At 36.6% G+C, this 18,146-nt stretch overlaps 2 protein-coding genes across 2 annotated transcripts; one reads left to right on the forward strand and one right to left on the reverse strand.

The window, feature by feature from the left end:
* Positions 1–19: 19 nt before the first annotated feature.
* LOC131789463 (proliferation-associated protein 2G4) lies at positions 20–8,152 on the reverse strand. Its single transcript, XM_059106573.2, has 14 exons — positions 7,984–8,152; positions 6,434–6,562; positions 5,674–5,779; positions 4,713–4,782; positions 4,006–4,098; positions 3,638–3,701; positions 3,429–3,507; positions 2,489–2,646; positions 2,314–2,365; positions 1,795–1,889; positions 1,397–1,454; positions 1,130–1,199; positions 448–501; positions 20–308 (listed from the first exon to the last, which is right to left on the reverse strand). Exons 1-14 carry the CDS (start codon positions 8,081–8,083, stop codon positions 243–245), a joined length of 1,194 nt encoding a protein of 397 aa, XP_058962556.1. The 5' UTR covers positions 8,084–8,152; the 3' UTR covers positions 20–242.
* A 105-nt stretch (positions 8,153–8,257) lies between these two features.
* On the forward strand, positions 8,258–16,733 carry LOC131789513 (mannose-1-phosphate guanyltransferase alpha-like). Its single transcript, XM_059106659.2, has 12 exons — positions 8,258–8,452; positions 8,553–8,650; positions 9,110–9,213; positions 10,195–10,381; positions 11,166–11,225; positions 11,832–11,962; positions 12,352–12,480; positions 13,058–13,155; positions 13,491–13,537; positions 14,375–14,467; positions 15,397–15,568; positions 16,168–16,733. The coding sequence occupies exons 1-12, from the start codon at positions 8,413–8,415 to the stop codon at positions 16,266–16,268; spliced, it is 1,260 nt and encodes a 419-aa protein (XP_058962642.1). The 5' UTR covers positions 8,258–8,412; the 3' UTR covers positions 16,269–16,733.
* Positions 16,734–18,146: the final 1,413 nt, after the last annotated feature.

Below are 18,146 nucleotides of genomic sequence, written 5' to 3' on the forward strand. Positions count from 1 at the left end.
ACGGTCCACCACACAGTAGTTCTCTTCAGCAAGAAAAAAAAGGTAATTTTATTCAACACTTGTTCTCTAAGTGTAGACATTCAATATGCAACTTGACAGACTCTTGGACCAGAATAACATTTTCTGCACTTTAGAAACACTTCCACTTGACTTAGAGGAACATGTCCAGCAATGCAACATGGCTGAAAACCAGACAGGAAAAGTTTACATAACAGGGTACATGTACAACAAACAGTCACTATTTAGTCACCAGCATCTCCACCATTCTTTGTTTCCGCTACCACTGCATCGGATGCCTTAGTGGAAGCCTGCACAAAGAATAGACAAAAAAGCCAATCTGTGATTAAGCATAAAAAAACTAATGAAATGTGATGAACACAGAGCTGTCAAGGGAAATTTCAGTACATAATGTCATCATGCAAAAGAGCTATAAAAGTGTTTACTTGCCTTCTTTTTTTTCTTCTTTTGAGTTTTCCTGCTTGCTGATGTTGCAAGTATGTCCTGGGAAGTAAAAAAAAAAAAAGAAAGAATTTATGACAAAACAATTGAATACATCATGTTCTTTTTTCTCTCTTAACCCTTTACACTCTAACATCAGTATGCATATTCTCCACACTGCTCTTTATACATTTCCTAAGGTGCTGACAGGGAGAATTTTTTTGCCAATCAAAAGGTTCCTTCCCAGGTGAATGTTTCCTTATTTTCTCATGACCTTAGTTTGTGATTCAGGGGTGATATTGTTGGGAGAATTTAGATGCTTGTCACTCTTAGGGTTTAAAGAGCTAAACATTCATGAAATTCAAACCAGACAAACTTCAAAAATACAAAATGAATCATTCATAATATAGAGGACTCTCTCATTGAAAAACCATATCTCAAATGCAATTCTCCCTACTGCACACCCTGCAATTCTCATGATAATAGTATGGAGAAATTGTATTTGATCAAGTAATAACCCCCTAATTGTTACTTTTCTTTGCTGTAATCACTTGTCTTAATATAGTAGTAATGTTGTTTAGAGAAATTCTGTCACTCAAAAACTGTGAAATTCTGTCATGGTCAAACTCGCACAAAAACAACAAAAATATTTAAATCATTTTGATGCAGAGCCTCCTGGAGATTACCTCACCTTAATCTCTTGGTCTTTTATTGAGTACTCTGATTGTATTACTTCTGGGTCAAAAGGTCCCTGCGTAATCCTAGGGAGAAAAAAACAATGTTTCAGTAGCTGTAACAGCATGGGTGTGATTCCTGATGAGCCTGAATTTTTTCCAGCTTGCTTAAATTGCAGCTCACCTGCAGGGATCATGGCTTTATATGATTTTCAAGTAACTATTCAAGTGAAATTTATTTCATCACAAATTGTACATGGAGATATATGGAAGCTATTTCTAACCTGATTGGTCCATTAGGCATGATTAAAAGTGTGAATTTGAACTGGGCTACATATTCTCCTGGAATAAAAGATAAAAAGCAGCAGGCTGTGAGAGAAAACTGATGGAAAGGGAAGGGGAGGAAGGGGTGAGGATGGTGAGAATGGGGGGGGGAAGGGAAGGTGAGGAGGGTTCAGCTTCATATTTTAATATGTCGCCAGGAATAATATGAAAAAATTAGGTGTCAAAATAAATTAGAGTTATCTATGAAAAAGGAATCACACTCAATATTGGTGTCTCAATATGGGATAAAAATAATTAAGAATAAATGTCATCTATAAGCAAATTTTTGTCTAAAAAAATATCTCTCTCTGAGCTCTGAACACGACTGGGACATTGACATTCTGTCTTCTCTACTGACCTTCTTTCTCCCATAGGACATTAAACGGTTCTAGAAGTTGATGCTTGCAACATTCTACGACACCCATTTTTGCTTTTTTCTCATCTTCAAAAGCTCTGTAAATAGAGTGCAGCAGGTAGATTAGTAGCATAAAATGACAAGATACCATGCATCTAAAACCTCTGCCAATTTTCATGATAGCCATCTGATGTTTTTGATATCAATTCACAAATTTTAAAGATTTTTAGTTGAGTAAGGTGATACAGAAGTTTGACAACCAGGTTTTCACTTTCAAATTGTGTCGTTGCCATGGGAAACAGGCTTCAATTCCGATGGAAACATGATGTTTGACCTCTTTTAGTGGGCTTTCATGTTTGTCAATTGGCAACACACGTCTCTCGAGAGACGGTTAACATTGAAAACAAGGAAGGAGGAAGGTAGCCTGTGACTACACAGTAGTTCTTTGATCAAAACCCAGTCACCAAACTTTACCTGGCGTCAATCAAATGATAATCACAGAAACAGAACATGTGGTAGTACCTTAAAGTAAATGGCATGGTGGTGAATTTGTTACACACCTCACTGTAAAAAGCTGCAAGAAAGATAGGAAGCATTCCCTTAAGGAGAGAAAATCTCAAAAACTCACAAGCTTCAAGAAAACATTTGTTTATTCTTCTGATTCAGGAAAAAAAAATGGAAAGATATGACAACAAACCTCTAGAGGCCTTCATTTTCAACTGATAGTTGTTTTCAGTTCTTTTGTACACTGTTGTTCGTGTATCTTTCTCCTTGGTTTTACCATCTCCTGTGCTAATTAGAATATCAACTGCAAAAACATCATGTACTGCAAATTCACACTTGGCATGGTCTTTCCTAGAAAAAAAAGGAAAAAAAATTAAAGTCCACACTCATGCCACGCGCCACATCCTGCTGGAGCTCATCCCAGTTTCCATAGCATGAAATGACTAAAAGTATTACTACTTCCCCCTGGATGGGGTGTCAGTAAATCACAACATTACCAGCTGGCATTTCATCAGGTTTCCCTGACATTTCACCAGCACCCTGTTACACCCCTGGGTGAAGAGAGGCTCAATGGGAGTAAACTATCTTGCCCAAGCTCACAACGCAATTACCTAGGCAGTTCTGGAACCCAGACCTTTTGACCTGTAGTCCAGTGCACTGACCATTAGACCACTGCAGTGAACATGAGGATAAACATATAGTCTATTAACCTTTCAACTCTCACACCAAATTTGTAATTATCCTTACTGTCAATCATATAATTTTTATAATGTTAGTTCAGAGAATTTAGAATTGGATCAACTTGTTTTCCCCAAATCGATATTTTTCTTTATTCTCATCACTTATCTGGTGGATATTGTATTGATATTGTAAGGAGGAATTCTGTCTTAGTCACTCATGAGAGTTGGAGGGTTAAAAAAATTCTTCACTAGTAAGTCTTTCATTCCCATAAATTTCTCATGATTTTAGCCCTGAGAATTCAGTGTTAAATCAAACTATATCCTCTAATATCTTTTTCTAATATATTTTTCTTTCTTCTTACCAACTTTATACCTGAAAATGTGAGAATTTTCTAAGGAGAAATTCCTTTTTGGTCACTTCTAGGATGAAAGATGAACCAGTCATTTAATTACCTTTGCTGTTCATTAGGATTTTGTATAATTGCCTTTTCACCATCAATGATGTTTCTTTTCAGTTGATGTGATAACATTCCTGTTGAAAAGAAAAAAAGAGTATCAAAGCTCTAGCTTGTTCAAGACTTTACATAGCTTTAGGGGAAACCCTTGGATTTTCTGAAAGAGAACTAACAAAGATTAAAGTGATTAAAGCAAAATGATCTTACCCTCAACTGGCTTGCACTGAAAGGCCTCAGCAACTTTCTGTATTTGATCTGTAACTGTATAATTCTGCAACAGAATTAAAATTGTTGAATTGCAACTTATGTTTTTATAGACAAGTGTTACAACAACCAGTATAATGCCTATAATTACTTACCCCTAAATGAAAACCTAGGGAAAAAATCCCATCAATTTTTGGATTATTTTGAAAGTGGTTCAAGGTCACTTAGTATTTGTATGTAGTTTTTGCTATCATGACAACCATCCTCCAGAACATTCTGGCTCATTTGCACTTCTTCTTATCATAACTAAGCAAATAACGTCCCTCTTCTATGCAGCATAAGCTCTCTTTGTAAAACTCTTTCAATCTTACCTCATTGCCTGCTTTCACAAGCCTCTGTGCTACTTCAGATGCTAAATGTGCTGCTAGAAGAACATCAGCCTTTGCACCTGTTATTTTGTTGTCCTACAATCATATAACAAACTCTGTCATTTCTACAGAAAATGGTTTGAAATGAGCAACAAGGAAAGGTGATGTCAACAATCACATTGCTGAACATCACCGATTTACGAACCACACTATTGACTGAGACTCTGTGCAATGTCTAACCTACAGCACCAACTACTTTCAATGACTGACCCTGGAAAGCTGGTTTACTAACTTGGAACAGACTCCCCTCAACAGGTGTCAACCACTACTGGCATCATACAAACGACTCATTTACAACATTAACATTACAAACGAACTGAACAGAACAACCTAACTTCATTAACAGATCCAAAGCGACTGATCATGACTGACCTACGCCACCTGAGTCTTACAGACAATAACATCACAGCAAAACTGACCAATCAGTCTACACAAACTGGACAAAGTACATTCGACTGACAACAACCTTTCACTTGACTCTGATGATGACTTTCACTCAGGTTGTCAAAACATCAGTCACCATTACTGACAAAAATCCTTCTCAGGACTACACTCATCCGAACGATCAAACTACACTATCACTCTGTCATTTCTACGACAAATTAAACTCAAATTCAACTCCTGATTTCCCCAAAATTAAACTAAATTACCTTAGAAGCACCAACAACAATTGTGTGTCCTACAACTGCAATATAACCATCAATGTGGACACCAAGGTCTCTGGGAAAAACAGATGAACAAAAAGAAAAGACACATTATTTCAAGGCTTTATTTACACATCAGCATTGTTAAACCCCTTTGTCCCTTACAAGTAACTGGCTCTTAATTTCTCATCATAGGATCTGCCTTTAATCAAACCTGAAGGTCATGAAAATAAAGGAAATGATCACCAATTTAAGAAACTTATGATAGTCAAACAAATTCTCCTTAAGTACTATAGGAGATGTATAAAGAACAGTATGGAGAATACAGATACTGATGTTGCGGGACTAAGATAAACAGTAAGACCAGGTCAATGTCAATCAATTGTGTTCTTGGAGTTCACTGTTGCTCCGAGTCATGGGACTCTAATTTCTGCTGATGTCATTCAATTGGTCCAAAAATAATTTAACATTCCATAGCAATACAAGATATGTAATTGCGACAGTATGTGCCATATTAACTCTTAAATCCTATAAACCCCTTGGAGTGATCAGCATCTTATTTCTCCTCCTCACAGTAATCCTGCTAAATATTTTATTGTAACTGTGAGAATTAAGGAAATGATGGCCAATCTAACAAGCTTTGGTAATTAAATGAATTGTCCTTGTCAGTACCAAGGGGAATGCATAGTGAAGAGTACAGAGAATGAGAGGATATGAATGCTGATCAGTGTTTTCCACAGATTTTGAAGTCATCAGCTAAAATTGTAAAGTAGCCAGCACTTCAAAATCAAGCCCAAATTCAAGCTTCACTTGAAATAGTCTTACAAAAAAAAAAGAGAATAATTTTCTGTGGTTTTGTCTAACAAAAGTAGCCAGCGCTTGAGATGCAAGTAGCTGGTGAAAAAGCCAGCTGCCAGTGCTTCTGGAGAACACTGATACTGATGATAATAATCACATTTCAACTTACATTTTCACCATATCACCATCATTAATGGGGATGTCAGTCTCACTCAAAAGGGGTGAAAAATGGCAGACAACATGGTTTACTGAGATGCACGTTGGAAAAGCAATACCTAATAAAACAATAACACAAATTACAAAGCTGCTTAAAAAAGACAAACTGTGAATGAAGTATATAAACAAAATAGGAATAAATATATCTAATTGGCTCCAAGTGACACAGGATTTGAAGATCTTCAATGGAGGCAAACCTCACAGTCCTCTGCATTTTGTCTAAATTCTTCAACTGTATTGAGGTCAGAAGTGCCACGAACATAAATATTTGTTGCACTAGCCCCTGTGAGTGTGTGCCGTCTTGGTTTAATTATTAAAAGGGATGTTCATCTCAGTTTTAGAAACTGTTCATTACATAAACCAAAGAGGCCTTAACTACTTCAGATTGCAAAGATTTTGGCTTGTAAGCCAACAGTAACAAAATAGAAGAACTTTCCTGTTCTATGAAACCCTTTGGTAATCCAGCTGGTAAAGAAGTGTTGCGACACAGAAAATTTTAGGTACAAAGCTACCCTGTTTGTCAGGTAACTTATTTATGAAGTCAATGCAGCTCACATAAACATTATCCACCCGATGAAAAGATGCAATTCCTTGCATGTAAAGAAGAACTTTGATTAACATGACAAATATCAGAAACAAAATCCCACCAGGATCAGTAGAACTAAAAGGCTATGTTGTTCATAAAATAATAACAAAAAGAAAATGAAGTCTACCCTTTTTCAGTTCTTTTTCCTTTTTAAAAACCTTGCTAGTTTCCTCCTCAATAAGGTTATCTCCCATCTGACATAATGTGCGTGCAGTAGTTCCAACAGTTGTGGCATCTATTATCTTCTTGAGAATACCTTTCGGAAATACAAATGTAAAACACTTATCACTATAATGCTTCAGTGCATGGAGGGATTTATTGCAAACTTTAAGAAGAAATTCTCCTAAAATCCCAACCAATTTACTAGTATGTGAAGGGTGATCGCAAATTCTGAGCTAACATCTACTTGCTAGAGCTTAACACAGTTGCATGAGTGGAGTTTTCATTAAGTGCCGGCCACCACCAGCTAAAAAAAACTGGCTACAATATGTTTATTTCAGAGCTGCACACTTTTTGTAGAACAATGTGTGAAACTTATGAACAGTAAACTTTAATAAAACCTAAAACCAGTCCCTGCTATGAAAAATTTCAAAAACAGACAACTTTTCTCCTGTGGTTTTACTCCCTTCAAATCTCTATTTGCCACAAGTTTACCAAGGCAACCAAATGCTATAATCCTGAGCATAAACCTCCAAACGAATGAATAAAATACCCTTCAGAGCCTCTAAATTTCAAAATAATATTTTGTGGGAGAGCATGCCCCGAGACCCTAGAAAAGAATTCTTGAATTATCTATTACCAGCTAGATTAAGAAATTATCTGTATTTGGTTTCTAGATCAAAACTTTTATTGATAGTTCAATGCACCTTTATAGTTTGGAAAGTATTCAAATGTCTTATCAATTAAGAAACCTCTCAAACCTCATCTAGATCTTGATCTTAAATATTCCCTTTTATTTTTAATCAGTTATTTACCATCATCTCTATTTTCTTGAGATTATTAATGAGTAGCCTGAATATGACAAGCTCTGAAGATTTTTCCTCAAGCTACTTAACCACTGTATTATATTAGTGGTAAGGAGACAATTAAATATGACTGAAATGACATTTATATTAATGTTGTGGGAAGTACCAGCGAAAAAGCATTAAATTAACTTAACATCTCCATCAAGACATGCAAAATATTTTCAAATAAACAGGCTATCATGTAACTTACTTCTGTATCTAAAGAGGCTTTTGAAATACACCCCATAGAGATTATAATTTTTACTTAAACAAAGTTCACACATGATTGTACATTATACAACCCTAAACATCTAGTAATGAATAGTTTTGGGCGTTTTACTACACTGATGCCTTATGATTTATTCAAAGGCTTCGATTAAACAGTTTATGCTGCGAGAATTGTATTCAAACTATAAACAAAGATTCTTAAATTTCCAGAATTTTTAACCAAAATTGAATGAAGATATTGGAAGAACATTATTGATTTCCGCACTTAAGGCGAAAAAGTGTTTTTCAAGATCTATATCAGACGAGAACAAAATGAACAAGGCTGAAGTTGTTAAAAAACCGGTGGAAGATCTTCGTCGGACATGATATAACTAGTACAGTTACCTCATCGTGGAAATCTCTTTTGTGAAAATCGAAGAATCTGAGTAGCATTATTTGTACTTACGGTTTGCCATATCACCCGCCATTTTGTACTTCGTGACAACAACATCTTCAGCAATGGTTGGATCCTCTTCCTCTCCTGAATCACTACCTTTGTCTGCCATTTTACCCTCAATAAAAAATTCTCCTCTGCGGAACAAAACCCTCTAAAATGGCGGCGAATTTACTTTGCACGTGCGTGAAGAAGCTAGTACCCAGGATTCCCTGCTCGAGTAAATTTCTTCTTAGCATACCCCAGAGAAAGAATGGAATTCTTTCGTACCAGGGGAGGGGATAGGTTGAGTCACGAGAGGTTACGTGGCTGAAGTTTTGTGAATTTATAGCAAATATCCATAGAAACTTGTATTTTGAAGAACATTTGAATACTCAAGGAACATTTTACGGTTTTTATTCTTTTGATCGCAAGTGTGATTCGTAAGACTCCGAGAAAAACATGATCAAAGTTGTCATTCTCATCGGAGGTCCAATGAAAGGTAAGATATAGAGTACGGATTGCACGTCTCCCAGCTGGGCTTCAAAATCAGCTCTAAGTCATCCAATTTTCTTCAACCTTGCTTTTCTTTCGGTCAACAGGAACAAGGTTCCGTCCACTTTCCTTGGAGTTACCTAAACCTTTATTTCCCATCGGAGGATTCCCAGTTGTGTATCACCATATAGAAGCTTGCAAAAAGGTACTGCTAATTTAAACTTTGATCGAACTAACAATAAAATCATATGATTTCCTTTTAATAACCTATCGATTATTCGTTTTTTGTCGTTCATTTCTTACTCATTTCCTTTGTTGTTTTATCCTCTTGCAATTTAAATCGAAATCAGAAAATCAGAGAAAAAACCATTAGGCTGTCCAAATGCGTACGTACACAGAAATTCTAATTCTCAAAGAAATATGCTGAAAGTAATGAATCATAACATTCCGCTTCTAAATCATCACTGTCATTGTCCACAATGATTCATGCAATTTTCACGGATGCAGAAAGAGAATCTCATACTTTCTTCTGGTCGGGGTCTATTGCAAAATACTATACCTGTGATTTTCTTAGATGAGACCAAGATTTAAATATTCGATAACTTAATGGTTTGGACTTATTTTTCAGCTTCATATGAGAATTATAATTTTGTTTTTTTTTTAGATTCCAGATCTCAAGGAAATTATCTTAATAGGATTTTATCAGTCAAGTGAAAGTTTGTCAAGATTTATTCAGAATGCTCAACAAGAATTTAATATTCCCATCAGGTATAAACCTTTTATACCTTAATACCAGTATTCATATCCTCCATACTGTTCTTAATACATATCCTAAGGTGTTGAAAGGGCGAATTTGTGTAACAATCAAGAGCTTCTTTAGTTGGTGATCCTTTCCTTTATTCTCCTGACCTTTGTGTTTGATTCAGGGGTGATATTGTAAGGAGAAATTAGATGCTAGTCACTCTCAGGAGTCAAAGGGTTAAGAGTATTCTTATTGTTAAACAGAATCATGAATTATACACCTACTTATACATACTTCCTGTTTTAATTTAGATGGTAGACAGTGTAACAAGCTAGATATAACCAGTAAATAGTAATTTATTTATGAATAAATATATAGATATTAAGTTATTTGATATATATACAGTATAGTTCTTTAGTGGAGAAGTATTACCATTAGTAGCATGAATTGGCTTCCCAGAGGGGTTTAGCAACTCAACAAACAAACAAAAGTACGAGTTTGGTGCCTTGTAGCTATTCACAATATCAGCCATTGCACGTGTGTCAAGACTTCATAAATTCCATGAAAAGATTTGAAATATTCTATAAGACCCAGTGTTCTCCTTTTCTGGCAGTAACCAGTAAACTTTACTACCTGTAGTACCTCTTAGTACTGCCGTGATGATGTTAGACTAGAATCTCATCTATGGGAAGACTAGTGAGTGGTTAGGGTGCTTGTAATCTGGTGGTCCTAGGTTCAAGTCCTCCTCCCTGCCATTCACTGGATTTGTTCCTCGGTTGCCCCAAGTTCAACTCCTTGGCTGCACTGTGTAAATAACCAACTGGTCAGCCTCCTGCCAGTTGGAATTTTCAAGCAGTTTATGTTTATATCAGTCATTTTGTAGCACTACTGGATAGTGGTAGAAATGGTGCTACAGTATTTATTTTACTATTTAACCAAGATAATCTCCAATCAGATAAGCCATTTGGCTTGCTCACTGATCATGACTATACTTTACTCCTTACAAGGTACCTTCAAGAATTTCAGCCACTTGGCACAGCAGGGGGAATCTATCATTTTAGAGATCAGATTGCTATGGGTGATCCTGAGGCCTTCCTTGTCCTGAATGCAGACATCATTGGAGATTACCCTCTCATTGACTTTGTGGAATTTCACAGGAAACATTCAGGAGAACATTCCATTCTGGCAACAGAGGCAAGAAGAATTATTTTTGTGTACTTTTGATTACTAAATAATGCATGGTGACATGCCTGGTTTCTCAGTATCACACAGCAAGGTGTTCACTTTTTGGTAATTGTGAGGATAGAGGTAGATTGCCAATAAGTAACCTGTTGGCTGACACAGTTTTTCAGGGAACTGTTCTTCTCAGTTATCCATATTTTATTGCCAATGTTGAAGGTGATAAGCCAACACTTACTACTCTTCTCCTGAAATACAATTTTTCTGGTGCCTACACAAACACGTAAGGAAAAAAAATTTATTAATGTCACAAGTCTATCAGTTTCTGAAGAAGTTTCACTACTTCAGCAGGAAAGTAAAAAAATGATTTGATCTTCAATGTACAGTTATTGGTGAGGTAAATAAACTGCTGCTCATGACAGAAACTTGTCACAATGAGCACTGAACTCTTTCACTCCTAAGATCTCATTAATAATTACTTATGAATCAATTAATTAATTATTGCTGTCTTCCATACAATTCTTATTATGTTAGTTCTGATTATTAGGTTTTGGATCAATTAACTAATAATCCCCTAATTTATATTTTTCTTCATTCTCATCACACGCCTGTTTGATTGGTACCTTGGTTATGTCTGAGAGTTTTAAGGTTAAGACTAAAAAACCTCTTTTGTTGTCCCTTCTTGTTTTGGCTCTAGTCATACATCAGCTGTACATAATTTTGGTATTCCACAGTTTTCTCAGTTTTTGAGTAGTCTTCATTGAAAATGATAAGTTCTAACCTTAACTTTCACCAACAGGCTAACAAAAAGCAAGCCCACAACTTTGGCTGTTTGGTTCAAGACCCTGAGACACACAAGGTTTGTAAAGGAGGGTAATTAAGTATTATCAACTGAATTGATAACATAAATTATTGGCCACTGTAAAGAGTTTAAAATTTGACGTTTTGAGGGTTAGCCCTTTGTCAGAGCTCCAAACTCTTGAAACTCTTTATGGAGATTATACTTAATTACTCTGTTATACTCTCCCACCAATGCAGCAGCACAGTTTCTTAAGAGACTTACTCCCTTGCTCCCTATTGAGGTTTGTAAGGGTTTGCTATTCAAGGCTGGATTATTATTGACTTTCTCTTTTTAACCCTATAACTCCCAAGATCACATTAGAAATTCTTCTTACTGTCTGCCAAATGATTCTCATTATGTAAGTTAGGAGAATTTGGTATTGGATCAATTAGTAATCCCATAATTTATATTTTTCTTTATTCTCGTCTCTTGTCTGCATGATATTGTGTAGATGTAGTAAGGAGAAATTCTCTCTTGGTCACTCACAAGATTTAAAGGGTTAACTTTCTCTTCTTTAGATGTTAAACACTGTGGAAGTCAAAACCATCTAATTATTTACTCCATTTTGATAATATCTGTTTTGCCTTTTTTCTAACGGTTTGTCTGTTTTTTCATGCTTATTAGGTTTTACATTATGTGGAAAAGCCAGAGACCTTTGTGAGTGAAATAATCAACTGTGGCATTTACATCTTCTCGCCAGCTGCTTTGTTTAAACTGATGGGGGAAATCATTCAAAAAAATTATCAAAAGATGAGGTATGCAGTAGTCATAAGTTCATGTTTATCTTCAATCATAGGTATGCCAGTGGACATATTTTGGAAAGAACAACCCTATTTCGTTCTTAAACATGGTCAGATACCTTTGCATTGTGGAAAGAGAGGTAGGGTGGGGAATCCAGAGATGGAAATTTTGTCCCCCTTCCATCTCCTCCTTGTGCGCTCAGCTCTGTCATCTTCTGCCATTTATTGAGAAATGTTGCACATTCATGTCCACTCTTTGTTTTTGTTTCCAATTTCCTGCCTGATGGTTCATTTCTTATCTCTTTGCCCTATGTCCTTTGTCCTTTGCCCTGCTGTCTTGTTCAGTTAGCAAAGTTTAAAGTACTGCTAATGATGATCATGCATATTTGTTTTCACAACTTAAGTGAAGAACCATTTCCTGGTAATGTGGAATCTGTCAGAATGGGTGAGGATGTTCTTGCTACATTGGCCAGTGCAGGATCACTGTACGCATTCAAGTCAACTTCGTTCTGGTCATCTATCAAGAATGCTGGGTAATTCTTTAAACATCCTGTAGAGGTGGTGGTCATTTTGAACTGCTCAATGTATTTCTCAGACAGTACCCTTTGTAAGAAACTTTTGTGAGCAAGTTAGGATCTGAGAGTATTGAGACCTACGAGTAAAAACTAGCAAACTAATTTGCATATTAAAAAGTGCAAGTGGCCAACTCTGGTTGAATCTGGTTCCATGATTTGAAAATTTATCTTTGAAGTTCCTCACTCTTATTCTGCACAATATCAATTGATGCTTTTCATTCAACTAACTCGTTCCAGCATTTTTCACGTTGCCATGTTCTCACCAACAGCTTAGCTCCATTTTACTGTGTATAAACCACACACAACCTGCAATTCCTCATTTTACTCTGACAAAGGGTTAATGCCCTAAACATCAGTTTTAAAATTGCTTTACACTGGCCAGCCAATGAGGATTCCTTTTGAGGCTCAACTGAAAATTTCCATACTAGTCATGATCTATTAAGTTCTTTAAGGTTCTACTTTCCTGTAGGGCCATCTTAAATTTTAATTTAATGGCAATTTAAGTGATGCCAAACTGTTATCTTTTCTTCAACAGGTCTGCAATTTATGCAAATAGAAATGTACTTGCTATGTATCACAAAACTCACCCAGATCTTTTAGCTCAGAGTGGAAAAGGCCAACCACACATTAGAGGTGAGAACTAATGGGTGTGCACAGTTCTTCTGGAGTTTGTTTTTTCCTTAACTATTCTGTCACTCAAAAGAAATCCTAGTTTTATTACTTCACTGTTCTTTACTCCCCGAGGTTTTTGGCATGTTACAACAAGTTACCTTAGTGTCCATCAGCATCTATTGTGTGTGAAAATTATTTTCTGTTTATTTTTCCTGAAAGTTTATTCTTGAGCTGAGTGATCCATCTAACTGAAGTCTCACCTAGTTTCTTTAGCATGAAGTGACTATAACATACTAATGCATCATGTCACCTGCAGCATATGAATTATTTTGTTATTTTTTAACGTCATGTTTCAGGTGATGTATACATTCATCCAAGTGCAGTTGTTCACCCATCAGCTGTGGTAAGATAATTTCCAATGGTCTTGTTTGGTTTCAAATATTTTTTACCCTTGTTGAATTATTTATTGTCAGAGGGATTTATTGGCTGTCCATAGGACCTTCTGTTTGTCTGTCTGTCTGTCTGGCCAATTACCCAGCAGACAACTGACTAACTGACTGACTTACTGAAACATTCTTAACTTATATGTTGACTGACTGGTCAAGTGAATGATGTACTAATTGAATCAACAACTGACTTGACACTGACTTGGTTATCATTTGACTTACCCACTAACTGAAGAGCAACCACCTGGCTGACTTACTACTTGTGTAAGTGACTAACTTACTGACTGACTGACTGACTGACAGACTGACTGACTGACTGACAGACTGACTGACTGACTGACTGACTGACTGACTGACTGACTGACAGACTGACTGACTGACTGACTGACTGACTGACTGACTGACTGACTGACTGACTGACTGACTGACTGACTGACTGACTGATTGACTGACTGACTGACTGACTGACTGACAGACTGACTGACTGGTTAATTGACTAACTTACTGTTTTGACTGACAAATGGACTGACTGATTTTCTGTCCGATCTACTAATTTAATGATTGTCTAACTGGTGAACTGGTGGACTGACTGACTGACTGTCTGATCGACAAGCTGACCAACCAACCAACCAACCAATGCATTGATCATTGAACTTTATACTCTGTTAACAGCCACTGTCCCCCTCTCCATTCCCGCTGAAAATCATGTGATCTGCTAAATAAATCCCCCTAACCCCCCCTCAGCCCAAGGTGGTAAATAGTAAATAATGACTGGTTTTCCCTGTCTCTGATAGCTTGGTCCTAATGTGTCAGTAGGAAGCAATGTTGTAATAGGTGCTGGAGCACGAGTGAGAGAAACAATTTTACTGGATGGAGCTGAACTGAAGGTGATAGATGGCTTTAACTTTTGAACTTAATTATCCAGGATGTACATACTTTAGACATTAATGTACAACTGCAAATGTATGAACCCTTTCACTCCCATCAGTGACCAAGACAGAATTTCTCCTTACAATATCAAAACAATATCTAACAGACAAATGATGAGAATATAGAAAAATATCAGTTAGGGGATTATAAGTTGATCCAATACCAAATTCTTCAAACTAACATCACAAGAACTGTATAGCAGACAGTAAGGAGAATTATTAATGAGATCTTGGGAGTTAACCCTTTAACTCCCAAGATCTGATTGTCAATTCTCCCCTCTAGCTGCCACACATTTCCTTGTAAATTAGTTATGAGAACTTGGTGCTAGATCAAGATAGCAGCTTCTACCAGAAAAGTTTGAATATTCTCATTACCTGTTTGCTGAAGAATGTATGGATGTTGTAGGGAGAAGTTTTATGTTAATCACTTCTAGGAGTTAAAGGGTTAAAGGGTTAAACCAACATATTCAATGAATAAATGAACATTAGTTGAGCAGAAATGAAAACAAAGCCTGAACAGGAGTTAAACCCATGACCCTTGCAATGCGGGCGCAATGCTCTATCAACTGAGCTAACAAACCAACTGGGAGCTGATCATTTTGTTGGTTTGTAATAGATGCTTGAAGTGATGAATGAACGACTGTGAATATATGAAGATCAATGTCAGTATCTGAGAGACTGCAGACCTATCCCTCTCCTTACCAACAATCGTCAACTAGTAACAAGTTAGGGTTAATTTTGAGTCAGGGGAGGGATAGGTGAGCAGTTGCTCAGATACTGACTTCGGTCCAACGTCTTTTCGGTTGAGTCTGTTTAGGAGCCAAAGGAAAGTTTGGTTTAATTTGACGCTGCTTAATACTCAGATCTCATGCTTATTTTTTATTCAGGATCACTGCTGTATTCTGTACAGTATCATTGGCTGGAATTGTTCGATAGGAATGTGGTCACGTGTCGAGGGCAGTCGCTGCGATCCAAACCCAAATGAGGAATTTTCAAGGCCTGATGGTGAATCCTTATTCGGAGAGGATGGCAAATTGACTCCATCAATTACAATTTTAGGTAGGAGAAAAAAGGATTTTGGGTCACGGTTTAGGAACATACATGGTGACATGGAATCTTCGTCAATTGCGTTTTCCCGCGCCTCCCGCACGTTACCAGGCTTCTTACTTTTTTTACCTTGAGCCCTCTTTGGCTTCTTGTAAGAGAGAAATTTTTAATTGATTGTGGAGAGCAATCTGGGGTCGGTTTTGGTCTGCTTTGTGTCACTCTCTGAATTGTCCAGAAAACTCGCGCACTTTCTCGACCAATCAGATTCAAAAGTGAAATCAATCGCGGATGATCACTCGCGTTTTCCCGCGCTTTGGGCACTTACTTGATTTTTGTTTGAGATCTCATTGGCTCTTTTGATATTTCCCTTTGTTCTGATTGGTTGTTGTGATAACTTTGGTTTTGATGCTACGCCACTCAATTGAAATACGTTTTACTTTGAAACGTTTTACTGGAAGCTACTTTGGTCGTGCTTTTTCTGACGTCGGCTATGATTTGAAGTCGCTCAGTGGAAGAATATTCTAAAAATTTTGTATTCTTAGTTCAGACGACGAAGATTTTTCAAACATCAAGCTGATGATTAAACCGCAACTTTTTTATTTGCGTTTCAGGTCGAAATGTAACAATACCAGGAGAAGTAATAGTTCTTAACTCGATTGTTTTGCCGCACAAAGATCTTGGCCAAAGTTATAAAAATGAAATAATTTTGTAGTGACTGAGTTAATGAGCAAACTCCTATATAATTTTTAACAGTGAAGTAAAGTTAACTAAAGGATATGGTGTTGTCCGTACAAGTTTTTCAATCGTATATTGACAGCAAGATTATCGTTTACACCAACCTTCGTGCAGGTGAAGTTTATCCGCAATATAGCATTGCTTTGTGATGAAAACCCGAAATTCGTTTCATCAGTAGATTCCCAGTGAGGAAAAGACGAGAAACGAACACCAAAGTAACTTAAATAAATACCTCCCACTTAAAATTCTGAGCGTTTCATACATTTTAGCTGCGCGAGATTTGTGCAATTTAGTATTAGTAACCTTGCGAGAGGGGAGTTGTTCTCACAGTATTCGCATGATAAGACTTGTTAAACAAATAAATGTATTTGTTGTGATAAGTTGATACTATTTTATTGATTGAAATTGTTAGTATTTTTAAATAAAATTGACTTTCGGAGGGGATTTTTAGAATATTTTTATCTACAGTGCCTTAAATTTGTTACTTACAGCGAGCTAAGTTGATGTCATGCTAATGTATTTTTTGCAAACTTTGGATGGAAAGTTTTTGTCATCACCAACATCCTTTTGTTATAGACGCACACTTTTTCGAGTGAGAATCGAGAAAAAAAAAACGCTCGTGTAAACGTACTCTATGGCACCGAAAGGGCATGTGGGTAAATATGACCAATTGTTACGGTATACCGCTATTTCTCTTGGAGCGCCTATGTTAGGAGGTTTCATTGTAGCTTAGAAATTTAAGCTTCTTTTAATTCTGCAAATCGTAGTAAGATTCTTTTCACTTTACTTTCGCGAATATGCATTTATTTCTAGATCTAATTATTCAAATGAAGAACACCGAAGCAGAGAAGAAACAATTTTTCGCACGTTCATCTAAGTCAACACGGCTTCACTTGTGTTTGTAGGTTTTAGTCTGCTAAACTTATGGTAAATTCGAATAACGAACTCGGCCTCGTTTGCGAACGGTAGCTGATGTTCAGTTATGCGTGAACTCAGATTTTTCTTGTGTTCCGCTCATAAATGTTTTTTTCTTTTTTTTTGAAAAACATGTTTACAAAAAATTTTTAGTTACTGATTGAGATCGATGCATTGTTTGGGTTTAAAGTCCACTAGTTAGTCTCACTATTTTTGACCAAGTTATCAAGGATAACAAAAAGGCCGACATGTCGGAAACATTTCACTTTGTTATACCGCGGCGAAAATATCAACTGTCTTATTTTCATTCGGGTTCTAGCCTCAGGTAATTCTTGTCCTAAAATTACGACAAATGTACGGTCGTGGCTCGTGTAAATCATTACGTCCCGTTGTTCGATTTTAGCACCCGACTGTTTTCGTCTTTTTTGTTTTGTTTTTCATGCAGTTTAGTTCCGAATAAAAGAACGTTGTTTGCAGTTTCTGAAGTATTTTTCGAAGTAAGTTCATTTACGCGGGCACAGGAAATCGATATTCTACATCAAACCGCATTTAATTTACTTTTCGAGAATCAAATTCAGGAAGGGCGGAACAAAACAAAGGTAGTCCTGTACGATTCCAGCTGGTTATCTTGCACGATTCCCGTACAATGTAATTTCTTTACAACTTTCATTGCACGTGGATTGAAACTGGCGGAAAAAAAAAAGCGATTTGTCCGTTTCCGTACATCAGTTTGCATGTATGACAAGAGCTTTCCTTGAACTGTTACGGGAAAAACTTACATGTTCCCATTAAAATTTGCGTTAAATTGCACCGGAATATCTCCTTCCATTACATCAAAATACAGCCGATATTTGTAACAATTATTTTAACATTGGCAAATAAACTTTCTTCAAATCTAGTGGGTGGTATCATTTTAGGTTAGGTGGTTAATGATTTCCCT

This window comes from Pocillopora verrucosa, chromosome 13 (assembly GCF_036669915.1).
Source record: "Pocillopora verrucosa isolate sample1 chromosome 13, ASM3666991v2, whole genome shotgun sequence".
Lineage (NCBI taxonomy): Eukaryota > Metazoa > Cnidaria > Anthozoa > Scleractinia > Pocilloporidae > Pocillopora > Pocillopora verrucosa.